The sequence below is a fragment of the Lepidochelys kempii genome, chromosome 6, assembly GCF_965140265.1.
Source record: "Lepidochelys kempii isolate rLepKem1 chromosome 6, rLepKem1.hap2, whole genome shotgun sequence".
In the NCBI taxonomy this organism is placed as follows: Eukaryota; Metazoa; Chordata; order Testudines; family Cheloniidae; genus Lepidochelys; species Lepidochelys kempii.
The window spans coordinates 82,563,215-82,589,387 of NC_133261.1; the positions used below are offsets into that span (position 1 = coordinate 82,563,215).

The 26,173-nt window shown below is 51.4% G+C and overlaps 1 protein-coding gene across 1 annotated transcript; it reads right to left on the reverse strand.

Annotated features, from left to right (window-relative positions):
- Positions 1-442: 442 nt before the first annotated feature.
- LOC140913619 (uncharacterized) lies at positions 443-12,454 on the reverse strand. Its single transcript, XM_073350345.1, has 4 exons — positions 12,377-12,454; positions 11,884-12,292; positions 11,182-11,295; positions 443-480 (listed from the first exon to the last, which is right to left on the reverse strand). Exons 1-4 carry the CDS (start codon positions 12,452-12,454, stop codon positions 443-445), a joined length of 639 nt encoding a protein of 212 aa, XP_073206446.1.
- Positions 12,455-26,173: the final 13,719 nt, after the last annotated feature.

A 26,173-nucleotide genomic window follows, 5' to 3' on the forward strand; every position in this document is an offset into this window, starting at 1 on the left:
CAAAATAGCTATTCATAAGCAATAGCAGAATAAAAGTAACAGTTTGAAAGATTCTAGAAACTCCATTACATATACACTTGTACAATACAGGATATGCCATGTGTACTAGACAGCAGAGTCAATATGCTTTGTAATTTTAAAGAAGAGAAGGTTGGATGAGTAATGTCTGAAATAAAATGCAATTAAACAAGATGCTGTTTAAGAAAACAATTAGCTTGCCTAAGGCTCCTGTAGTGGCTTCTCAATTCTTATCAGCATTGGTTTACAGCTGTAACTTCAGGATATAATAGGAGATTGAATCTTATACAGGCAATGAAACAGATGATCAAATTCACAAGGGATTGTATCAGGCTTTTTCCAGTACCAAAGAAACATATTAATCCTTGTCACTGTTTTCAGAAATGCTGTGACAGAAATAAACCTGTACTGTAACTTGGCCCTTTTAATGAGCTTCTGGAGTGTGGGCTTTCCACTCAGCACCTGAAAAACACAACAAAACACCTTTTACATTAAAGATGTGAGGTTGCTGCTGGCTAAATTTGTACACAGAAGTCTATAAACCAGTGCTCAGCCAGCTGGGAAGCAAGAAAGCAAATTCAGATTCTGCCATGAACTTCACAGACCAATTATCTACTTGGAATCATGGGAGTTTAACAAACAAATACCAGCTCCTGCTGAGCCCTTTCAGTCCAGCAGCTTATGGGTGATTCAGTTGCATCAGAGGCTTTTAGACTGATCAATTCTTAATCACAAAGCACAAAAATTATTCTCAGACTCATGTCAGTTTCTTTGGACACCTTTGTTAACAATCTGCTTCAAATCATTTTTTTTTAAAGAACTGCAGACACTGTTTTTATTGACTCCCCACTTGTAAAATGTTTATAGCTTGTTAATTTATATTTACCCCTTTACTTTTGCCTGCAAATCAACATCACTTAGCACAGTTTGGTTACACTTTGTCCAAAGGAAATTACAGAAGCCTGCCATGGGGCTAAAATGAAGGAAAGCTGAGGAAAATCAATACACTGATGATTAAACAGATCGCAGCAAATTCACGGCTGTAAGTTACAGCATGGAGACATCAGTGTGACGCCTATCTAGCAGTTAATGTGCTTTCAGTCAGTTGAAGAAATTTTCAGGATAAGGCAAAATGTAACAGAAAATACAAGCTACTATAAAGCAATGGTTTTTCTGCACATAGAATATGCAATCTTCATTTTACTATTCAGCTTCGTGGTCACTATGCACTGTCAAAAGCTTTTTATGTTTAGAAAAATAAGTATTTGATGTGAAACTTGCAGCATGAGATTTACAAGAACCTTGCAATATAGTTCCGCATATATTGTAGGTACTTCGTATTTACCAATATTTTAAACACACTTTTCCCCTGATAGTTTGCTGTATTAGTCTCACTGTTATATTAATTAGAAGACAAAAAGATATTGGCCTATGTTTTTAAACAGACATTGATTCGTAACATAAGAAAGAAAATATTTAGTATAAATTGTACATTATCTAAGCAAGTGATGATAATCTGTCACTAGTCATTTTTAAGTACCTGAGCAAATTTAAAATAAAAACAGACAAAAAAAAACTTTTTGTGCATAATTAGATTTTGTGTGCATGTAATATCACTGAATAAATGTTAAGGGAATAGATTTGTAAAGAGGAAGACACAGTCTTTGAAATCATAGACAAAGGGTACTACCAGAGTACAGCAAGGGATCTGACAAACAAGGAAATTCAGAGTTAGACATGAAATGTTTTCTTTATACCACCACCTGCAGTGGACTCAAAGCACTGCGTGATCCTGTGTACCATATGTTTACCACACTGGACAATAAGAACTAACCACCACAGGAAAACAGGATGAGGGAAAAGTGGACTTGCAATCTCAGGGCCAAGTTATCAACACCTGTGTAAACATGCATAGACAGAGAAGAGTTAAATAAAAACTTATTTAGAAAATCAGCTTAGCTCCATTTCCATTGACTTCAGTGGAGCTATGTCAGTTTACATCAGCTGGGGATCTGGCCCACAGAGTTTGACTCATTCCCTCCTTAGGAAGGAGGGTTTAGGACCAGAGTTGATGGGCATCAGGAATTGTGTCTCATTCTCCCAAAGCCCAAGTACCTGCACAGAATGTCAGTCCCCAGTTCTGTAGATCTCAGGGTACATCTATGGTGAAGAAGCACCACTGAGCTACTCCACAGAACTTCCTTCTTTACCGGCAGCACAACCAGTGCAGGAGCCTTGGTGCCATTTTCCCCACCGATGTGCCAGTACTCTAGGACCCCTCCAGTGGGCTACCCTGTGATCAAAGTAGAAGAAGTTAATGTCACTTTGAGCAGCATTAACTTGCATGGCAGGAAATCTCTGGGTTTTGTGGAGAACATGTTTGACAGAATAATAGTTCCCTGACTCCACCCACCCTTCACCATTCACCCCCTCTCCCCAAACTCACCCTCACACTCACGTGGTGTTTACACAGAAGGACATCTGTAGGAGGACTATTATGTTACAACAGGTTGTACTCTTCCTCCCGCTGGCCTCATACACCTGCAATTTGTGCACATTTACTCCTTTCCTCACCATGCAGCAGAGGGGAATATTTGGACCTTGTCAGGTTAAGAAATAGAGAGAGACTGAATGGGGAAAGAGGAGATTTTATGCATATATGGTGAACATGTCCAGTCATTAGAGAATATTGGCATGCAATTTGTAACCAAATATCATAACATTATTTGATATTTATTACCAAATACTCTTTTGATAATCCTCCTGGGACTCCCTAGTGGATGTGGTCACACAAAAGGAAATGAAGAAGTAATCTCCCATCAGCTAGTAGCTGCTTAGCTATTGGTAGCATCTGATTGGCAAAAGTAAAATAGCCCAACCACTGAGGAAAGGCTCAAAAAATTTTGTGAAGTTATAGAAAAATTAACACACCAATCACACACCCAGCAAAATAGAAAGAGGACAGATAGATACTTGATTACCTTATATTCAGTACTCAAAGTACTTTCACCTGAAAAAAAAAAAAGCAGACGCACACCTGTCCAATTTTTTTTGAATATTAACATTTGATAGACATACCTGTGCTGTTAAATATGTGTATATAGAGATTTCACTAGAAATGACAGAGGTGGTATACTGATGCTCACACAATAATATAGTAACACCCTGTTAAATAGAAAGATTCGATGACTACAGTTCAGTATAATGTCTCTTTAAACCAAAGCTAACTGTTGTAATGATTGGTTTCTTTTTCTTACATGGAAAGGATTTGTAAACTTGTTAAAACTTCCTAAATAAATAGCTTAAAAATAGGGGAAGGGGACATGCTAGATAAGTTTAACTCTCAATCAGTGATAAAGTAGTAAACATTTTATGTTTTTACCTAAAGCCAACCTTAATATTTGGATGTATTTTAAAAGGTGGAAATCAATCTGCAGTTAGAGCCTTGGTTAGGTTCATTTTCTATATCTTAATAAATAAAAATAGACATATGGATTGCAAGAAAAAATAGTGTTTCCCAGATTGAGACTATATATTACAAGTTTCAGCTTTGTGTTTATATTTATCACGGTGGTAAATTGTGACCCCCTGGAGAATAAAGGTGAGGGAGTTATAAAGGAAATGTTAACAGACCTTTAATTATAGATGCATGAAATACACAATATAGCAAAAAAACGTTTGCTGTAAATATGTACTATTAACCTACAAATGAAAGAAATTTTTGTATTCCACATGGGCAACTAGAGTAATAATCTCAATTAAAGTTTTTTTAAAAAAAGTTTTAGTAATGTTTTTTCTGTACACTAAAACCACAAAGAAGCAGTACAAAATTATCATTGAATATATTCACTTCTTCAGAGTTCATTAGATTTCTAATTTGCTGTACAGTTAATATTACCTCTTCTCTCTTATATTGAATCTAATTAGGTATCAAGGCCTTTAATGGACAAGGTAAAACAACTGATAGGCAGAGGTGTAATAAAACATGTCTACCGATAAAATAAAAGTGAAACACTACAATTTGAAAAGATTGTGTAGAGAATCCTCTTGGGTTTGCCAGTTTAATTGTGCTCCGGGTTATGTAGTTTTCAAGATTTTTTTTATTTGTGGCATTGAAGAAAAAGTAAAATGAAGTGACAGAACAGATTATAATGGAAGGAAAAGTCTGAATAAACTGAGTGTAAACTTTTGATAGGAAACAGTTTTATAAACCCCACTAGTTGTGTGCCATTTTTTTTCTGTTTTGTAACCTTAACATGTTGCTGAAGATAGATAGTAAATATTAGCATGTATAAATCTATGTTTAAGATTAAACATGAAAATGCTGTCCCAAAACTAGTCATTTTTAAATGAGAGGATTCTTCTTTGTTAACAACGCATGTTAATCTGTGCATATTAAAACTGTGGGATGGAGTTATTTTGAAATTTTTTTTTGCTACCCATTCTATTTCTTAGGCTGATTTCTATCAGTATGCATGTGTGAATATTAAATTGAATTCTTGTTAATTTGGTAGTGTATGCCCTTAATTAAATTCTAGAAAGCACACAATGAAAAAAATTATATGCCCCAAATAAATATTTTTAGATAAGACAAAATTCCAAATGCAAAGCAGTGTATTATGATGTTGTGAACACTGGCTAACTAGGCTAAAACTGCATTGACAGATGGTTGAGAAACATACTATGTATTTATATATTTTACTTTGTAAAACAGATTATTTTGCCAAAGTGCTGATTAGTAAAATATTTGATTGTTCTTCTGTTAAATCAAATATGCTTCTTATAGTATATACAATGTTATGTTCATTAATTTTCATGTGCTCATTTGTTAAAGAATTTCACGCCATGTGAAAAGCAAAGTCTCACTAGATGTGGATTTTACACTGCACTAGATCAATCCCAATACCAGTAAATGGATATTATTAAACAGCATGGGGTAGTGCAAACTGGGAAAGAAAACTTGTAGTGTGCTGCCTTTGAGCAGACCTGGCTTGCATGCTGTGACAGGGCAATTGTCGACATGCTTTTTTATGCCAATCTGCAGCTTTTTCAACTCTAGATGCTATGGCAACCGGGGTTTAACAGACTAAGCAGCTAACAAGCTTCCCTGATGGAATTGTCTGGCTGTATGATTGCCTTGTCTTAGTGAAAATATAAAATAGAATGAAGAGCCTGTGGACGTTTGTCAAACTGATTATAATTTGGACACTTGAATCAGAATTGTCTGTTGTGTATAGTACAGTATTGACCAGCACTATTTTCCACACTGTCGAGAACACGAGTGCATTTCCTCACAGTCTGTTTCCTGTGGAAACAATGGGTTCTGGTTATTCTGAGTTGGTACAACATGGCAGGTAAGATCATATGGGCAGAGAAAATAACACATGCTCTCAGTGTAGTTTTGTTTCCTTTTCTCCTGTGTTGCATCTGGTGTACAATTATATAGCAACATACTTCTCCTCAGAAATATATTTACTATCAGGACGAAACTGAATTTTCAGGACATATTTAAAAAAATTGTGAGGTTCCCAAAGTCATATTATATCATGCAAGTGACTTTACCATTTTTCTGATGATGCCCAATTTTATGTCTTTAACGGGTAAAACTATTTTGTGTGTTTGCTTGTTAGCAGATGAAAAGTACACTTGTCAGAATCCATGGATCTAATCCTTCCAGACTCTGAGCTCTTCCTGAAAGTTGCAGCCAATGGGATTTGAAGATGCAGTAGAATGATGCTCCGCAAGTTGCTGAGCAGCTCCTGCAGTTATTATTTCCTATACGTTTTACTGAAAATGTAAAACGAAGTGATCTCACACAAAAGGGCCAGATTGCCCTACAGGAGGGGAATCAGAAAAATAAATGTCTATGAGGATCTCCTCACTAGAGTTGAACGGGAAACTGTTTTCCCATCCCATTAAAATTTGAGATTTCAAAATTTTCCTGTTCTACACTGGGATGAAATTGAGACCTTTCAAAGTCTGTGTGTGTGTGTGTGTGTGTTTGAGAGCGAGAGATCCCAGAATAACTAATAGCCTGGTGGCTAAGAGGTTCATCTAGGATGGGGGAGATTTGGTTTTAAGTCAGGTAACCAGGGATTCCCACACCCTACATGTGTGCCCTAACCACTTAGCTATCCTGCTCTCTCCCTTTCTTTGTGCTTTGTACCAGTAATTCCACCCTGGACTTGAGAAACCTTCCAGATACAAGTTTTATTGAAACTGTTATGTTCCCATGAAAAGTTTCAGTTTCAATGAAACACCATTTTCAGATGAAAAAGTGTTTCGTCAAAAAATATCCTGGCCTGCGCTGCTTCCACATAGACATTCCCCTACATTGCTCACTTTGGGATCATGAAGTTTGACCATGGAATAGTGTGATGGGGCGTCTGTCCCATACTGGCTGGTAGGGGGTTAATGAAGCCTTTGGGAGGTTGCACAGAAAGCAGCCAATAGGAGAGGGGCTGTGAGGAGCAGCCAATCAGGGCTGGGCAGCCCCATATAGAAAGAACTGCATGGCAGAGCAGGTGCAATTGCTCCTTGGAGCTGAAAGAGGGAGGACTGGCTGCCTTGAAGGTGGAAAAAAGCCAGCATGGTGGACAGGGCAGTGCTCCTAGCAGTGACCAGGGGAGCTAGGGAAGAGCTCCTGGCTGGAGTCTGGGAGTTGCAGGCTGAGGCCCTGAGGCAAGGGTGAAGAAGGTACTGGGGCTGCAGGATAGTGGCCCAGGGAAAGACTGAGAGGGTGGAGGAGACACAGCATGTGGCTGCCATCTAGAGGGTCCCTGGGCTGGAACCTGGAGTAGTGGGTGGGCCTGTGTCCACCCCCGAGAGTCAGCATACTGACCAGTGGAGCTGATCCACAAGATGACCAGCAGGAAGTGCTAGCATGGTGAGTCACAACCCACCACAAATAGGCTTTAAGAAGTCCCTAGGAATCCATGTCGAGCCCTGGTGTCAGTGGTAGGCACAAGCCATGAACTTCCACTGCATCCCTGTGGCCTCTCTACCCCTGGCGGTGTGGCTCTGTTAGAACTGAACTACCACAGCTACCCATGAGGATCCCATTTAGAGGAGGGGCTATACCATGAAGGCAGCTTGACACCACTGGAATCTCTATAGGGCTAGCAGATCTCTGGCCAGCTCACTCTTGCCTTGGACCATTGAAACCTCTTGTCTGCCCACACAGACTCCTGGAGATGCAGAACATCATTCCCAGAACCTAGCAAATTATGCTATTAGGGTTGCTGATCCCCTCTTCCATACAGATGGGGGAGAACAGCACTCAGAGGATCCCCTTCAATTGCTGATCTTGAATGTGGGGATGATGATGAGAGAATAGAAAGTGAAATCATACATTTCTTTAGCCAGGGCAGAAAAAAACAAATTAAAGGAGTTCTAGAATTTTTTATGAAATGTATTTGATGACTAGTATGGGCTAATTCTCTAGGTCTTTACATGACCTAGGGGAATTTGCCTAACAGCAGAGTAAGGCCTCAGGATTTGCCCCAGTATATGTATAATGATAACAGGATACCTATGAAGTGGAAAGATCCTTGGATTCTATATGGAGGATCTCCCTACCCACCCAGATGTAACAGGATCATGGAGGAAGGGAAAGGACACTTGAAACACTGAGCATTTCCTCTCTCCATCATCATAAGCATCTCCCAGTTTCAGACACAAAGGATGCCCACAAAGCAGCTGCTTCCCATTACGTGAGTTTGCAAGGCACTGATAAAGAACAGATCCACAAATCTAAGACATCAAATTCTGCCTCACTTCAGAGCATAGGCCATTCCATAAAGATTAGCTCCTGCAGTTTACATCACCAACGCCACTCCTACAAAGAGTAATGCATTCATCTAAGATTCTAAGGCCTTCTGACAAAAAAGCAGCTTTTGCCCAATTTGAGACATGATTGGCTTCAAAGAACAGTTTCCCAGGTAATTTTAGAGACTTCCAGCAATGGCCAATGACCGCCTTTAAGGGTATGTCTACACTACGGAATTAGGTCGAATTTATAGAAGTCGGTTTTTTAGAAATCGGTTTTATATATTCGAGTGTGTGTGTCCCCACAGAAAATGCTCTAAGTGCATTAAGTGATTTAACTTGGCGGAGTGCTTCCACAGTACCAAGGCTAGAGTCGACTTCCGGAGCGTTGCACTGTGGATAGCTATCCCACAGTTCCCGCAGTCTCCGCTGCCCATTGGAATTCTGGGTTGAGATCCCAATGCCTGATGGGGCTAAAACATTGTCGCGGGTGGTTCTGGGTACATATCGTCAGGCCCCCCTTCCCTCCCTCCCTCCGTGAAAGCAAAGGCAGACAATTGTTTCGCGCCTTTTTTCCTGAGTTACCTGTGCAGATGCCATACCACGGCAAGCATGGAGCCCGCTCAGGTAACCGTCACCATATGTCTCCTGGGTGCTGGCAGACTCGGTACGGCATTGCTACACAGTAGCAGCAACCCATTGCCTTCTGGCAGCAGACGGTGCAGTACGACTGGTAGCCGTCCTCGTTGTGTCCAAGGTGCTCCTGGCCACGTTGGCTGGGAGCACCTGGGCAGACATGGGCGCAGGGACTAAATTTGGAGTGACTTGACCAGGTCATTCTCTTTAGTCCTGCAGTCAGTCCTATTGAACCGTCTTATGGTGAGCAGGCAGGCGATACGGATTGCTAGCAGTCGTACTGTACCATCTTCTGCCGGGCAGGCAAGAGAAGAGGATGGCTAGAAGTCCTACTCCACCATCTTCTGCTGAGCAGCCATGAGATGTGGATGGCATGCAGTCCTTCTGCACCGTCTGCTGCCAGCCAAAGATGTAAAAGATACATGGAGTGGATCAAAACAAGAAATAGACCAGATTTGTTTTGTACTCATTTGCCTCCACCCCTGTCTAGGGGACTCATTCCTCTAGGTCACACTGCAGTCACTCACAGAGAAGGTGCAGTGAGGTAAATCTAGCCATGTATCAATCAGACACCAGGCTAACCTCCTTGTTCCAATAAGAACAATAACTTAGGTGCACCATTTCTTATTGGAACCCTCCGTGAAGTCCTGCCTGAAATACTCCTTGATGTAAAGCCACCCCCTTTGTTGATTTTAGCTCCCTGAAGCCAACCCGGTAAGCCGTGTCGTCAGTCGCCCCTCCCTCCGTCAGAGCAACGGCAGACAATCGTTCCGAGCCTTTTTTCTGTGCGGACACCATACCAAGGCAAGCATGGAGGTCGCTCAGCTCACTTTGGCAATTAGGAGCACATTAAACACCACACGCATTATCCAGCAGTATATGCAGCACCAGAACCTGGCAAAGCGATACCGGGCGAGGAGGCGACGTCAGTGCGGTCATGTGAGTGATCAGGACATGGACACAGATTTCTCTGAAAGCATGGGCCCTGCCAATGCATGCATCATGGTGCTAATGGGGCAGGTTCATGCTGTGGAACACCAATTCTGGGCTCGGGAAACAAGCACAGACCATGGTGGGACCATGACATAGTGTTGCAGGTCTGGGACGATTCCCAGTGGCTGCGAAACTTTCACATGCGTAAGGGCACTTTCATGGAACTTTGTGACTTGCTTTCCCCTGCCCTGAGGCGCATGAATACCAAGATGAGAGCAGCCCACACAGTTGAGAAGCGAGTGGCAATAGACCTGTGGAAGCTTGCAACGCCAGACAGCTACCAGTCAGTTGGGAATCAATTTGGAGTGGGCAAATCTACTGTTGGGGCTGCTGTGATGCAAGTAGCCCATGCAATCAAAGATCTGCTGATATCAAGGGGAGTGACCCTGGGAAATGTGCAGGTCATAGTGGATGGCTTTGCTGCAATGGGATTCCCTAACTGTGGTGGGGCCATAGACGGAATCCATATCCCTATCTTGGCACTGAAGCACCAAGCCGCCGAGTACATAAACCGCAAGGGGTACTTTTCGATAGTGCTGCAAGCTCTGGTGGATCACAAGGGACGTTTCACCAACATCAACGTGGGATGGCCGGGAAAGGTACATGATGCTCGCATCTTCAGGAACTGTGGTCTGTTTCAAAAGCTGCAGGAAGGGACTTTCTTCCCAGACCAGAAAATAACTGTTGGGGATGTTGAAATGCCTATATGTATCCTTGGGGACCCAGCCTACCTCTTAATGACATGGCTCATGAAGCCGTACACAGGCAGCCTGGACAGTAGTCAGGAGCTGCTCAACTACAGGCTGAGCAAGTGCAGAATGGTGGTAGAATGTGCATTTGGACATTTAAAGGCGCGCTGGTGCAGTTTACTGACTCGCTTAGACCTCAGCGAAACCAATATTCCCACTGTTATTACTGCTTGCTGTGTGCTCCACAATATCTGTGAGAGTAAGGGGGAGATGTTTATGGCGGGGTGGGAGGTTGAGGCAAATCGCCTGGCTGCTGGTTACGCGCAGCCAGACACCAGGGTGGTTAGAATAGCACAGGAGGGCGCGGTACACATCAGAGAAGCTTTGAAAACCAGTTTCATGACTGGCCAGGCTACGGTGTGAAAGTTCTGTTTGTTTCTCCTTGATGAAACCCCCCGCCCCTTGGTTCACTCTACTTCCCTGTAAGCTAACCACGCTCCCCTCCTCCCTTCGATCACCGCTTGCAGAGGCAATAAAGTCATTGTTGCTTCACATTCATGCATTCTTTATTCATTCATCACACAAATAGGGGGATGACTACCAAGGTAGCCCAGGAGGGGTGGTGGAGGAGGGAAGGAAAATGCCACACAGCACTTTAAAAGTTTACAACTTTAAAATTTATTGAATGCCAGCCTTCTTTTTTTTGGGCAATCCTCTGTGGCGGAGTGGCTGGTTGGCCGGAGGGCCCCCCACCGCGTTCTTGGGCGTCTGGGCGTAGAGGCTATGGAACTTGGGGAGGAGGGCGGTTGGTTACACAGGGGCTGTAGTGGCAGTCTGTGCTCCAGCTGCCTTTGCTGCAGCTCAACCATACACTAGAGCATACTGGTTTGGTCCTCCAGCAGCCTCAGCATTGAATCCTGCCTCCTCTCATCACGCTGCCACCACATTTGAGCTTCAGCCCTGTCTTCAGCCCGCCACTTACTCTCTTCAGCCCGCCACCTCTCCTCCCGGTCATTTTGTGCTTTCCTGCACTCTGACATTATTTGCCTCCACGCATTCGTCTGTGCTCTGTCAGTGCGGGAGGACAGCATGAGCTCGGAGAACATTTCATCTCGAGTGCGTTTTTTTTTCTTTCTAAGCTTCACTAGTCTCTGGGAAGGAGAAGATCCTGTGATCATTGAAACACATGCAGCTGGTGGAGAAAAAAAAAGGGACAGCGGTATTTAAAAAGACACATTTTATAAAACAGTGGCTACACTCTTTCAGGGTAAACCTTGCTGTTAACATTACATACATAGCACATGTGCTTTCGTTACAAGGTCGCATTTTGCTTCCCCCCACCGCGTGGCTACCCCCTCAACCCTCCCCCCTCCCTGTGGCTAACAGCGGGGAACATTTCTGTTTAGCCACAGGCAAACAGCCCAGCAGGAATGGGCTCCTCTGAGTGTCCCCTGAAGAAAAGCACTCTATTTCAACCAGGTGACCATGAATGATATCTCACTCTCCTGAGGATAACACAGAGAGATAAAGAACGGATGTTGTTTGAACGCCAGCAAACATACACTGCAATGCTTTGTTGTACAATGATTCCCGAGTATGTGTTACTGGCCTGGAGTGGTAAAGTGTCCTACCATGAAGGACGCAATAAGGCTGCCCTCCCCAGAAACCTTTTGCAAAGGCTTTGGGAGTACATCCAGGAGAGCCGCGAATGCCAGGGCAAAGTAATCCTTTCACATGCTTGCTTTTAAACCATGTATAGTATTTTAAAAGGTACACTCACCGGAGGTCCCTTCTCCGCCTGCTGGGTCCAGGAGGCAGCCTTGGGTGGGTTCGGGGGGTACTGGCTCCAGGTCCAGGGTGAGAAACAGTTCCTGGCTGTCGGGAAAACTGGTTTCTCCGCTTGCTTGCTGTGAGCTATCTACAACCTCATCATCATCATCATCTTCTTCGTCCCCAAAACCTGCTTCCGTATTGCCTCCATCTCCATTGAAGGAGTCAAACAACACGGCTGGGGTAGTGGTGGCTGAACCCCCTAAAATGGCATGCAGCTCATCATAGAAGCGGCATGTTTGGGGCTCTGACCCAGAGCGGCCGTTCGCCTCTCTGGTTTTCTGGTAGGCTTGCCTCAGCTCCTTCAGTTTCACGCGGCACTGCTTCGGGTCCCTGTTATGGCCTCTGTCCTTCATGCCCTGGGAGATTTTGGCATTTCGAAAACTGGAACGGAGTTCTGATAGCACGGATTCCTCTCCCCATACAGCGATCAGATCCCGTACCTCCCATTCGGTCCATGCTGGAGCTCTTTTGCGATTCTGGGACTCCATCATGGTCACCTCTGCTGATGAGCTCCGCATGGTCACCTGCAGCTTGCCATGCTGGCCAAACAGGAAATGAGATTCAAAAGTTCGCGGTTCTTTTCCTGTCTACCTGGCCAGTGCATCTGAGTTGAGAGTGCTGTCCAGAGCGGTCACAATGGAACACTCTGGGATAGCTCCCGGAGGCCAATACCATCGAATTGTGTCCACAGTACCCCAAATTCGAGCCAGCAAGGCCGATTTAAGTGCTAATCCACTTGTCAGGGGTGGAGTAAGGAAATCGATTTTAAGAGCCCTTTAAGTCGAAATAAAGGGCTTCATCGTGTGGACGGGTGCAGGTTTACATCGATTTAATGCTGCTAAATTCGACCTAAAGTCCTAGTGTAGACCAGGGCTAAGACGCTTATCAAGACTTTCCTTCTGTTAGCCACTCCTCCCATCCCTTTTCATGATCTCTTCCTCGGGGGGTACAGAACCACAGCATTCCCTTTCATTTCCTCTCCTGTCAGATGGATAGTTTCCTCATCAGGATGCTTTGGAATTCAAAAAACTTAGTTTAAGAAAATAGGTATCTGGTGTGAAATAAGTCATTACTTCTGATCCCTGTTCACATTGCTGAACTGCTTGGTAATAGTGACCATAATATAATAAATTTAACATCCCTGGGGGAGGAAGGGTTGGAGAGGAGAAACACCAAAGCAGCCATCACTGTAGCATTTAATTTCTGAAAGGGGAACTATGCAAAAATGAGGAAGTTAGTTAAAAGATACAGTGCCAAAGGTGAAATCTCTGCAAGCTTCATGGAAACTTTTTAAAGACACCATAATGGAGGCTCAACTTAAATGTATACCCCAAATTAAAAAAAAAAAACATAGTAAGAGGACCAAAAATGTGCCTCCAGGGCTAAATAACAAAATAAAAGAAGCAGTTAGAGGCAAAAAGGCATTCTTTAAAAAGTGGAAGTTAAATCCCATTGAGGAAAATAGAAAGGATCATAAACTCTGGAAAGTGAGGTGTAAAAATTGTGACAAAGTTCCTGCTCTACCTTGGTGGGTCTTGCGCTTACTGGTGGATTTGCTCACCTTGGAGCTTCATGGCAGCCCTCAGCTTGACATTTTTCTGAATTCACAGTCCAGGTAGATTGCTCCTTTGTCTGACCAGGAGTTGGGAGGTTTGGGGGGAACCCGGGCCCGCCTCTACTCCGGGTTCCAGCCCAGGGCCCTGTGGAATGCAGCTGTCTAGAGTGCCTCCTGGAACAGCTGTGTGACAGCTACAACTCCCTGGGCTACTTCCCCATGGCCTCCTCCCAACACCTTCTTTATCCTCACCATAGGACCTTCCTCCTGGTGTCTGATAATGCTTGTACACCTCAGTCCTCCAACAGTCCGCATTCTCACCCTCAGCTCCTAGTGCCTCTTGCTCCCAGCTCCTCACACACACAGCACAAACTGAAGTGACCTCCTTTTTAAAACCCAGGTGCCCTGATTAGCCTGCCTTAATTGATTCTAGCAGCTTCTTGATTGGCTGCAGGTGTTCTAATCAGCCTGTCTTAATTGTCTCCAGAAGGTTCCTGATTGTTCTGGAACCTGCCCTGTTAGGAAACGGAACGTCTTTTGCTTGCTCCTCAGCTATTTGCTTTCTGTTCTTTCCTAAAGCCCCCTGGCCCGGATTTTTCTTACTTTTTGCACCTGCCTTAGTCCCCCCCCGACCGGGCCAGACGCTTTTTTGTTTTTTCTTTTCATTTTTTGTGTTTTTTTCCGTCTACGTCCTTCGCCAGCCACCCCCCCACACGCCTGCTTTCGGGCGCAGCTATTTGCCTCAGCTGAGCCCCCGGAGGAGGGGGGGGAAGATTGCCGATTTTGCTGTCCGGAGGGGGGAGTGGAAACCCCCAGACCCAGCCGTTTCGCCAGTAGCTCGGACCTTATAGCATTCTTAACAGACCGGAGGACTTGGAACACAGCCAACACAGCCGGAGACGGAGATTCCATCGGACAGAAGAAATAATATAAATCATCGTGACGAAGGCCGTAAGACTGAGTAACTTTCTGAATTATACTCTCGTAGGGGGGAGTTTGACTGTGATTACTTGCCTTTGTGGCGGCACAGGGGGTGTGGCGTGGAGACCCCCACCCCCGATCCATCGGTGCCCCTACCCCCCCCATCGTTATTACAACTGTCACGGCCCCCCCGCAGTCTGTCCCTGCTGGCAATCTGCCATCTCCCTTCGGATCCAGCTGTTTGCTTTGCACTTTGCCTTCCAGACCGGACCTAACAACCGACCAACCGAGACTCTTTGGATAAACGTGTGTGGGTCTGCACCCCCCCCCGGATTGCTTATCCTACAATTTGCCCCTTTTACTGGACCCCGATTTTGTTCCCTCCTTCCTCCCAGCCCCCCTCCCTCGGCATTTTTTCCCTTCCCGTCCGCAGCCAGCGGAGGGAGGGGCTATTCTGCCTTCTCCCCTCCCCCCTTCTCCTTCCGGTGTCTCCCTGTCTCTCCCTGCTCACAATGGCGGGGAACGAGAGGGGCGAGACTGCTTTATTAAAATTAGTTGTCCCTTCCCCACCACCACCCCTGCCCAACCCCCAAGGTCCCCCCCCTACTACTATTGTTAAGGTACTTGCCACCCCCCCTGCTGGGGCACCGGTAGCAGGAGGCACCAGGGTGATTGCTGCTGCTGCTGCACCCACCACCCCCCCAGATTCTAGGAAACCCCCCCCGGTTCGCAAGAAGGGCCAGGGCGGGTGGAAGGGAAAGGGCCCCGCTAAAACCACTGAGCCCTTCATGGCAGGGGCTGCCCCCACCGCTGCGGCCTCGTCATCAACCGTGGCGCCCCTCCCAGTGTTTCCCTCCACCAGCTCTGCGATTGTCCCTCCCTCGGCCCCCAGGACGTATGCCCGGGCGGCAGCGGGCTTCCCGCTGCCTGCCGCCTCGTCATCTCGCCCCCCCCCTGCCTCCGCCACCATCACCAGCGGCCGAGGCCCTTTCCCCGCCTTGACCAGGAAGCATGGCGTCCGTTGCCTCCTGGTGCCCGCCTCGCCCCGCGTGGAGACATACGTGCAGGCGTTGGCGAAGGTGGTAGGACCCACGGCTATTGTGGCGGCCTCCAAGATGTATGGGAAGGTCGTTTTCTTCTTAGCCTCGGAGGATGCCGCCCAGGAGGCGGTGGAGAGGGGCCTGACGGTAGGGGGGGTGTTTATCCCCCTAGAACCGTTAGAAGACCTGGGCGTTCGCCTCGTCCTTACCTCCGTTCCTCCCTTCTTACCCAATGCTGCCCTGTTACCCGCTCTTTCCACCCTGGGGAAACTTGTTTCTGTCATCAGCCCTCTCCCGTTGGGCTGCAAGGACCCCACCCTCCGTCACATTTTTTCGTTCCGCCGGCAAGTGCAGCTTCTGCCACCGGCAGGGGCGCGTGACGGAGAGGCGCTTGAGGGGTCCTTTCTAGTCCCCTACGAGGGAGCCCGCTATCGGGTCTTTTATTCTACCGGAGAGGCCCGGTGCTACCTCTGCCGCTCAGCGGGGCACGTCCGCAGAGACTGCCCTTTGGCTGGGGGGGGAGGGGCACCCGAAACCCCCGAGACCCGGCAGGACATCGGCCCCGTCGCTGCCGACGCCCCTGGCTGCCCAGTACCAGAAACCAACCCTCCTCCTACTCGACCCATCGCTGCTCCCGTCCGGGCCCAAGAGATACCTTCCCTACAATGCCCGGGCGAGCAAGGGGTTTCTACCCTTGCTAGTACCACCCCAATAGAGCCCATGGAGGAGGGTGTGGCAAGGATATTATCGGGTATAGGAGAGGGCCCTCCCCAAGGAGAGGCCCCCGCCCCTCCTGTTGCCCCACCGCTACCTCCCCGAACCCCTAAACCATCGCCTCCGCCCCCCGACACGACCCCTGCTAACCAACCCCCAGATGATGCTATGGAGGGCTGGACCCTAGTCCAGGGGAAGCGAGGCAAGCGGAAGGCTCGAGCTCCGCTGCATCCACCCGACGCGGAAGCCCCCCGGAAGACCAGGAAAGGAGGCACTGCTATCGAGCCTCCCGCCACGGCCGCGAGCGAGATCCATCCGCCGGTGTCGGGAGGGGAAGATGGACTGGCATTGGAGGGCAGAATCCCCCCTCCACGGGAAACCCTCCCCTCCGAGACTCCTGAGGACACCCCTTCTGCCTGGATGCTACCCGAACCCCCCGCGGACCCCGAGGCGGCCGTTGAGGCGGGCCCTGGAGGAGAAGCCCCCGGGGTGGCAGGAGCTGGCCTCTCCTCCGTGTATGCGGAGATTGAGGCCCTGGATTTGACCCCGGTCACCCAGGGAGGGGATGATTTACTGCCGGCTGGCCTCAAGCTGGGCAGCCTTACCCCAGCCTCCCTTTCCCCATGCTCCCTCCCCCTTTTTGCCTTTCCGGGTGAGCACCCTGCAGACGGCGGTCCACCACCTGATGCCGTGACCGCTAAAACCACCATGGAGCCAGCACCTAGCATTCTTGGGAGCCCCTCCCCTTCCCCCTTAACCCTTGACTCTGCTCAGGAGGCACTTTCCTTTAGCTGCTCGCCTCCTGCACCCCAGAGCCTTACCCCTGCCCCTGCCCCCACCCCTGCCCCTGCCCAAGGTCCCTCCTCCTGCAATGTTAATGCCGCCCCTGGGGTTATTTCCTTTCCGCCTTTTGCAGACTCCCCCCAGGGAGCAGTCTTTGCACTTTCTAGTCGCGACCCGTTAGGAGTGGCAATTTTTCCCCTGCCATCCCCCTCCACCCCAAGGCGTGAAGTGAATTTAATAACCCCAGCCTGTCAGACGCCCCGTCGGTGGTCCGCACCCTGTCTACCTGCCTTAGCGGACCACGAGGCTGTATTAAGAGGCCCATCAGGGAATACCTTGGGAATTGTAACCCCACCCCCCCATGAGCTGCGGCATGCGCTACGGAAGTTCCTAGAGCACTCCCGTGGCGCCCGCGATAGGGCACAGCTGGCTCTTCGGCTATGGGGGGACTTTGATCAACTCCTCCAGGCCACAAAGGCCCTTATAAAGGAGGGCAGGGGGCAAGGAAAGCGCGGTGCTGCGGCCTACGAGCGAGCCCGCAGCTTCCGCAGCGATCTACTCACCTACGGGATGGGTCATGGGTTGCTGTGCAACCCGCCGGGGGCCCTGAACCCCCCCGCCAATACGAGACCCCCACCCCCCCAGCCCTCCGTATGACGCCTCTTATTATTGCGACCCTGAATACCAGGGGCTGTAGGATGGCTCTCCGCAGGTCCCAGGTGCTCTCTTACCTTCGGGAGGGGAGGTACTCTGTAGTTTTCCTGCAGGAGACCCATACAGACCCGGCCGCCGAGGACAGGTGGCGGCTGGAGTGGGGGGACGGGGTATACTTTAGCCACTTTGCGACCTGGCAGGCTGGAGTGGCAACCCTATTCTCCCCCAACCTACGGCCTGAGGTGCTAGGGGTCAATGAGGCCGTGCCGGGCCACGTGCTGCACCTTCGAGTCCGTATGGAGGGACTCGTGGTTAATTTTGTTAACATCTATGCCCCGCAAATGAGCTCCAGGCGGCCACAATTTTATCAGCAGGTGTCCGACTTTCTCGGCACCCTGGATTCGCACGAGTGCCTGGTCCTGGGAGGGGACTTTAACACCACCCTCGAGGAACGGGACCGCTCAGGGGCCGAACCGAGTCCAGCCGCTGCGAATATTCTCCAAGGGATAGTTGACCATCATTCCCTAGTGGACATCTGGCGTGACCATCACCCAGATGACACCTCCACGTTTACCTTCGTCCGGGTGGAGGCCCATCGGTCACACCACTCTCGGTTGGACCGTATTTACTTATCCCGTTTCCATCTTTCACAGGCCCACTCCTCCGCCATTCGGCCGGCCCCATTCTCCGATCATCATTTAGTCGCTGTAACGGTTTCCCTCCGTGCAGAGAGACCGGGGCCGGCCTATTGGCACTTTAATAACAGCCTGTTGGAGGACGAGAGCTTTGTGATGTCCTTCTGGGAGTTTTGGTTGGCCTGGCGAGAGCAGTGGCGTGCCTTTCCCTCGGTGCGGCGATGGTGGGATCTCGGGAAGGTGCGCGCCAAGCTCTTCTGCCGTGACTACACTCGGGGCACCAGCCGACGGCGAAATGCGGCGATAGAGCAGCTGGAACGGGAGGTCTTAGAGATGGAGAGGCACCTGGCCGCCGATCCCGAGGACCCGTCCCTCTGCGGAGCGTGCCGGGAGAAGCGGGAGGAGCTCCGGGCCCTTGAGGACCACCGGGCCCGAGGTGCCTTCGTTCGATCCCGCATCCGCCTCCTTCGGGAGATGGACCGCGGCTCCCGCTTCTTCTATGCCCTGGAGAAAACGAGGGGGGCCAAGAAACACGTCACCTGCCTTCTTGCGGAAGACGGCACCCCCCTCACGGGTCCGGAGGAGATGTGTGGGAGGGCCCGTGACTTCTACACAAGCCTTTTCTCCCCGGACCCGACCGATCCTGACGCTTGCGAGGTGCTCTGGGAGGAACTCCCCACGGTCAGCGTGGGCGACCGAGACCGACTAGAGCTGCCTCTCACCCTGGCCGAGTTCTCGGAAGCCCTCCGTCGCATGCCCACCAATAAATCTCCGGGCATGGACGGGCTGACCGTGGAGTTTTACCGCGCGTTCTGGGACATTCTCGGCCCAGACCTAGTCACCGTCTGGGCTGAGTCCTTGCAGAGCGGGGTCCTCCCTCTGTCATGCAGGCGAGCGGTGCTCGCTTTGCTGCCGAAGAAGGGGGACCTCCGCGATTTACGAAATTGGCGTCCCGTCTCACTCCTTAGCACGGATTACAAAATCGTAGCGAAAGCAATCTCGCTGCGGCTAGGGTCCGTGATGGCGGACGTGGTCCACCCAGACCAGACCTATACTGTCCCGGGTCGCAGCATTTTTGACAACCTCTTTCTCGTCCGAGACCTTTTGGAACTCGGGCGGAGAGATGGTCTATCGTTCGCCCTCCTGTCTCTTGATCAGGAGAAGGCGTTTGACAGAGTAGACCATGGGTACCTCCTGAGCACTCTGCAGGCGTTTGGATTTGGACCTCAGTTTGTGAGTTTTCTCCGGGTGCTGTATGCCTCCGCGGAGTGTTTGGTTAGGCTCAACTGGACCCTGACTGAACCGGTCAGCTTCGGGCGAGGAGTGCGGCAGGGGTGCCCCTCTCGGGCCAGTTGTATGCTCTGGCGATCGAGCCTTTCCTCTGTCTCCTCCGCAGGAGGATGACAGGGTTGGTGCTGCGGGAGCCGGAGCTGCGGCTGGTCCTGTCGGCGTACGCCGATGACGTACTTCTCGTGGTCCAGGACCCGGGCGACTTGGCGCGAGTGGAGGCATGCCAAGCCATCTATTCGGCAGCCTCCTCCGCCCGAGTCAACTGGGTCAAGAGCTCTGGCTTGGCGGTGGGGGACTGGCGGCAGGTGAGCTCCCTCCCACCCGCACTTCAGACCATCCGGTGGAGTGCGGGTCCACTGCTCTATCTCGGCGTTTACCTTTCCGCCACGCATCCTTCCCCGCCGGAGAACTGGCAAAATTTAGAGGGCGGGGTGATAGAGCGGATCCGGAGATGGACGAGGCTTCTTCGATGTCTCTCCCTCCGAGGGAGAGCACTGGTGCTTAACCAACTAGTCCTGTCCACGCTCTGGTACCGGCTCAACACCCTGGCCCCGGCCCCGGGTTTCCTGACCCATCTCCGGAGATTGATTCTAGAGTTCTTTTGGTCAGGAATGCACTGGGCCCCTGTTGGAGTTCTTCATCTACCCCTGAAGGAAGGAGGGCAGGGCCTGAAGTGTCTGTACACTCAGGTCCGCGTCTTCCGCCTCCAGGCCCTGCAGAGGCTCTTTTATAGTGCAAGTAGTTCGGCGTGGAGCATACTGGCGCACGCCTTCCTGCGCCGTTTCCAAGGGTTTCGATATGACCGGCAGCTCTTTTATCTTTCTCCGAGGGGTTTTCCGCGAGACCTCTCCGGGCTGCCGGTCTTCTACCAGGACCTCCTCCGGACCTGGAAATTGTTTCTAACAACCAGGTCCGTGGCGGCCACCGTGGGGGCAGATCTCCTCACGGAGCCCCTGCTACACAACCCCCAGCTCCGTGTGCAGGTGGCGGAGTCCCGCTCGGTGCGCCAGAGGTTGGTTCTGGCGGAAGTCACGAGGGTCGGAGACCTCCTGAACTACGGCCGGAGAGACTGGCTGGATCCCCTGATGCTCGCTCGGCGCATGGGGCTCTCCAGCCTTCGTACCCCCCGGCGCGTGCTTCAGGAGGTGAAGGCTGCCTTGACCCCCGCTGCTCGGGCTTATGTTAGCCGAGCCTTGTGCGAGGGCGCACCCCGCCCATCCCTTACCCCGGGCCCGCCGGACCTTTCCATCGGGCCCCCACCCCGTAGATCCCAACAAACCCCTCACCCTTTCACTGCAAGCCGGCTGCACGAACTGCAGCCGGTTAGCTTTCAAATTGCTCCACGGAAATACTTATATACACTTACGCTTCACACCCTTCACGCCCACACCCTGGTGTCCCGCCCCGATACAAAGTGGTGGGATCTCCTGCCACCTTTGGAGGGTGAGCAACCTCGGTGGGCCAGCCTGTATTCCACCCTGGTCCCAAGGCCCGTCGGGGACATCAGTTGGTGGCTCCTTCACGAAGCTGTGAGCACGGACGTGTTTCTGACACGGTTTACCCCCATTCCGGACACTTGTCCTTTCTGTAATGTGAGGGAAACCCTGGCGCACGTGTATTTAGAGTGTGCCAGATTGCAGCCCCTTTTCCAGCTCCTCACAAATATTTTATTACGCTTCTGGCTTCATTTTTCCCCCCACCTTTTTATTTATACACTTCCCATCCGTGGCCCCACAAAGTCACGGGATCTTCTGGTCAACCTCCTCCTAGCTTTGGCTAAAACAGCCATTTATAAAACCAGAGAGAGGAGGTTGGCCCATGAAACGTCCTGCGATTGTGGGGCCGTTTTCCGATCCTCAGTACACTCACGTATCCGGGCGGAGTTCCTCTGGGCGGCATCCACCGACTCTCTTGACGTCTTCGAGGAGCGGTGGGCGCTGTCTGGGGTTCTCTGCTCGGTGACCCCGTCCGGTTCCCTCCATCTGACCCTTTGATTGAGGGGAAGAGCGAGAGACGCCAGCCCCAGCCATTGCCGCTGTGGATACCATCATTCCTGTCATCTAGGAGGGGTCCTATAATACATGGGTGTCTACCCCCCCCAAACCGCCCACCCCGCAGCCGTGCCCATCTTACCGGGCACTCTCAGGAGAGGGAGGATCGGTGACACTGGGCGCAGCACTGGGTAACTCGAGGGGGTGGAAGACCACGAGTGTCGAGGAAGCCCCCCCGCTCTGGGCCCAGGCTAGCCTGAACACTTCTCCCTCCTGAAAGCTGCTGTGTTATACCTTCTGATTGCGTTGTTTTGTTGCATAGTTGTTTTGTTTCCTTTGGTAATTCTGTAAGCGTTACCAATAAATTTTCTTTCTGTTTCAAAAAAAAAAAAAAAAAAAACCTTCCTTGTTACCTTACCCAGGGAAAAGGGACCTACTTAGCCTGCTCTCCTGCTGCTGCCCTCTGGCCTGGGCTTTCCTTGCTTTTGCCCCTGCTTTCGGCTCCCCCCCGACTGGGCCAGACGCTCTCCCTGCTTTCTTTTCTTTTTGTTGTTTTTTTTTCTTTCTCCACTGTTGCTAGAGTGCTGGCCGGCTGTTAGCCCCCCTCACCCCCCGCCCGCCCTCGGACGCTACTGCCGCTCCAGCTGAAAACCGCCCCCCCCCCGTGAGAGGGGGGACCTGCTGGCCCGCTTCCCCGGAGGGGGGGAGTGGAAGGACCCAGCTCCCAGACCCAGCCACTTGGTGTTTGTCTGCGGACCCATCTCCGGCTGAGAGAATTTCTTATCATCCGCTCCAGCATCCCTGGAATGCAAAAAAGAAAGCCCGGAACAGACAGAGAAACAGCTGTCTACCGGAGGAACACCGCCCGGGGAATCTACAAATCGCTGTGGAGGGGGCCCAAGACTGAGTAACTTTCGAACTGTGCTCTCATGTGGGGGGAGGTCTTGACTGTGTCGTGACTGTGTTTTTAGGGACACAGGGGGTGTGGCATGGAGCTTCCCCCCGATCCATCTGTGTTCTCCCAACCCCCACACTACTATCCTCATCACTGCCCCCTCCATCGTCATTGCTGGCTGTTTAACATCTGCCTCTGGACTTAGCTGCTCGCCCTGATTTCTCCGTGTGGGCCAGAAGCACCAGCCAACCAAACAGGACTCTCTAGACAAGCGTACGGTGGTTCATGTGCCCGCCCCCTGAACTGCCCATCCCACAGCCTGTCCCTTTTTACCTGACCCCAACTCCTGTTAACCACCTGCCACCACCCCCGCTGGGGCATTGGCAATCGTGCTGCGGCCCCGCCCCCGACCACGGCGTCCCTCCCCGCTGCCCCCTCCACCAGCTCTGTGGGTGTCCCTCCCTCACCCCCTAGGATGTATGCCTGGGTGGCAGCAGCCCCCCCGCCTGCCACCTCGTCATCTCTCCCACCCACTGCCTCCGCCACCATCAACAGTGGCCGGGGCCCCTTCCCCACCATGACAAGGAAGCACGATGTCCGATGCCTCCTGGTGCCCGCCTCACCCCACGTGGAGACTTATGTGTAGGCGTTGGCGATGGTGATGGGGCCCTCGGCCATTGTGGTGGCCTCCAAAATGTATGGGAAGGTCGTCTTCTTCTTAGCATCAGAGGCTGCCGCCCAGGAGGCGGTGGAGAGGGGCCTGGCGGGGGGGGTGTTTGTCCCCCTAGAGCCACTGGAGGACCTGGGTGTCTGCCTGATCCTGACCTCTGTCCCTTCTTTCCTTCCCAGTGCTGCCCTGTTACCCACCCTTTCCATCCTGGGGAAACCTGTTTCTGTCATCAGCCCTCTCCTGTTGGGCTGCAAGGACCCCACCCTCCATCACATCTTTTCCTTCTGCCAGCAAATGCAGTTTCTACTGTCATCGGCAGCACGTGACAGAGAGGCGCTTGAGAGGTCCTTCGTAGTCCCCCACCAGGGGGCTCGTTACCGGGTGTATTTCTCCATGGGGGAAGCCTGGTGCTACCTCTGCCGGGCGTCAGGGCATGTCCGGAGGGACTGCCCCTTAGCCCAGCAAGAAGGGGCACTTGGAATCCCCGAGACCCGGCAGGACATCGGCCCCGTGATTGCCGATGCCCCTGGCCGCCCAATACCCAAACCCGCCCCCCCTCCTCTTCGGACCACCACTTCTCCCACTCAGGCCCAAGGGGCACCTCCCCTACAATGCCCAGACAAGCGGGAGAGCCCCGCCCTCGCTGCTGACAATCTGGCAGGGCCTATGGAGGAGAGTGTGGCAGAGATACCACCAAGCATGGGAGAGAGCCTGCCCCAGGGAGAATCCTCCCTCCCTTATGCTGCCCCACCATCCCCCCCACAAGTCCCTGAGCCACTGCCTTTACCCCCTGACACGACCCCTGCTAACCAGCCCCCAGATGATGCCATGGAGGGCTGGGTCCTAGTCCAGGGGAAGCAAGGCAAGCGGAAAGCTCGAGCTCCGCCTCATCTACCCGAGGCGGAGGCCCCCCAGAAGACCAGGAAGAGGGACACCGATGCCAAACCTTCCACTTTGCCCACGAGTGTGTCCCATCCACCGGTGTTAGCCGGGAAAGACGTAGTAGCACCAGAAGGTAGTGTCTCCCCTCCATGGGAGACCCTCCCCTCCAAGACCCTAGAGGAAGCCCCTTCTGTCCTGACACTACCCGAAGCCCCCCGTGAACCCCGAGGCAACCATTGTGTCTGGTGCCAGCGGGGAGAACCCCGGGGTGATGGAAAGTGTTCTCTCCTCCATGTTCAAGGAGATCGAGGTCCTAGATGTGAGCCCGGTCGCCCGGGGGAGGACGACCTTTTGCCAGCAAACCTTGATTTGGGTGACCTCACTCCACCCCTCTTTTCCCCATGCTCTCTCCCACTAACTGCTGCTTCTGCTCCCACCTCCGAGGAGCCCCTGGACTCCTCCATCGACCCGGCCGCTGATGGCACCCCGCTGAATACCACCGAGCCTGCTCAGGTGACAGCCGGCGCCATGTGGCTGGGACACGAGCCGCCAGGGGCACCCCCCCGTTGGTGCGGAGCAATCGATTCCCTTCCCGGGCGGCAGCCTAACAGAAGATAATCCACCTCCTGATGCTGTGGCCACTAAATTCACCATAGAGCCCGCGCCCGGTATCACTGAGAGCTTCCTCCCCACCCGCTTAACCCTCGAGCCTGATCGGGAGGCACCACCATCCAGCTGCTTCCCTGCCGAAACCCAGAACCTCACCTCTGCCCCTGCTCCTGCCCCTATCCCTATCCAGTCTACCTCCTGTGATGTTATCGCCGCCCTCGGGGCTGTCTCCTTCCCTTTTCCAACCGATGACCCCCAGCGTCATCTCCTGCCCCAACCCATTAGGGGCTGTTATTTTCCCTCCACCGCCCCCTATCGCCCCAGGGCTTGAGGTGGACCTAGAAGCTCCAGCCCATCAGGTACCCCTTTGGGGGTCCACACCCTGCTTGCCCGTTTTAGTGGGCCACGGGGCTGCACCGAGGGCCCTGCCGGGGAACAACGGGAAAACCATAACCCCACCCCCCCATGAGCTGCGAGGAGAGCTGCGGAAGTTTTTAGAGGATGTCCGTGGCTCCCGCAACAAGGTACAGCTTGCTCTCCAGCGATGGGGGGATTTTTTTCAAATCCTCCGGGGCACAAGCGCCCTCATGGGGGAAGGTAAAGGGACGGGGAAGCAGGATGCCGCAGCCTACTGGCGGGTCAGCGTCTTCCTTGACCAATTACTCACCTACGGGACGGGTCAAGGACTGTTGCGCGGCCCGCTGGGGGATGCGAGCGTCCCTGCTAGTGAGGATCCCCCCCCGGCCCTCCCCATGACACCTCTCACCATTGCAACATTGAACACCCGGGGCTGTAGGATGGCTTTCCGCAAGTCCCAGGTGCTCTCCTTCCTTTGGCAGGGAGGGTACTCTGTGATTTTCCTGCAGGAGACCCATACGGATCCAACTGCCAAAGATAATTGGCGGCTGGAGTGGGGGGACAGCCCCCAATTATTACTTTATTATTACAATTATTATAATTGTATAATTAATATAATATACAATTATATATAATATAATGTATAATTATTACAGCCCCCAATTACTTTAGCCATTCCACGATTCAGCAGGCTGGAGTGGCGACTCTGTTCTCCCCCGAGGTGCTAGGGGTCGCCGAGGCCATGCAAGGTCGCCTGCTGCATCTCCAGATCTGTATAGAGGGGCTCGTGGTTAACCTCATTAACGTCTATGCCCCAACATTGGGCCCGGAGCAGCTGCAATTCTATCAGCAGGCGTCCGCCTTCCTTGGCACCTTAGTTTCTCATGAGTGCCTGGTCCTGGGAGGGGATTTTAATAACACCCTCGAGGAGCGAGACTGCTTGGGGACAGAGCAGAGCCCGGCTGCCGCAGACACCCTCCGGGAGACAGTTGAATATCACTCCCTAGTGGACATCTGGCGTGACCACCACCCGGATGACACTTCCACGTTCACCTTTGTCTGGGTGAAAGCCCATCGGTCAAGCCACTCCTGGTTGGACCACATTTATTTATCCCACTTCCATCTCTCATGAGCCCACTCCTCCAGCGTTCGGCTGGCCCCATTTTCTGACCATCACCTAGCCACCATGACAGCCTCCCTCTGTGCGGAGAGGCCGGGGTCGGCCTATTGGCATTTTAACA

Excerpts from the sequence above, each read along its gene's own strand:
- LOC140913619 (XM_073350345.1), bottom strand. The coding sequence starts at position 12,454 with ATGCGGAGCTCATCAGCAGAGGTGACCATGATGGAGTCCCAGAATCGC. Across the intron at positions 12,293-12,376 it reads CAGCATGGACCGAATGGGAG|GGCATGAAGGACAGAGGCCA; the intron begins GTACGGGATCTG and ends AAAATCTCCCAG. Across the intron at positions 481-11,181 it reads CGAGCTCATGCTGTCCTCCC|GTGCTGAGTGGAAAGCCCAC; the intron begins GCACTGACAGAG and ends TGTGTTTTTCAG.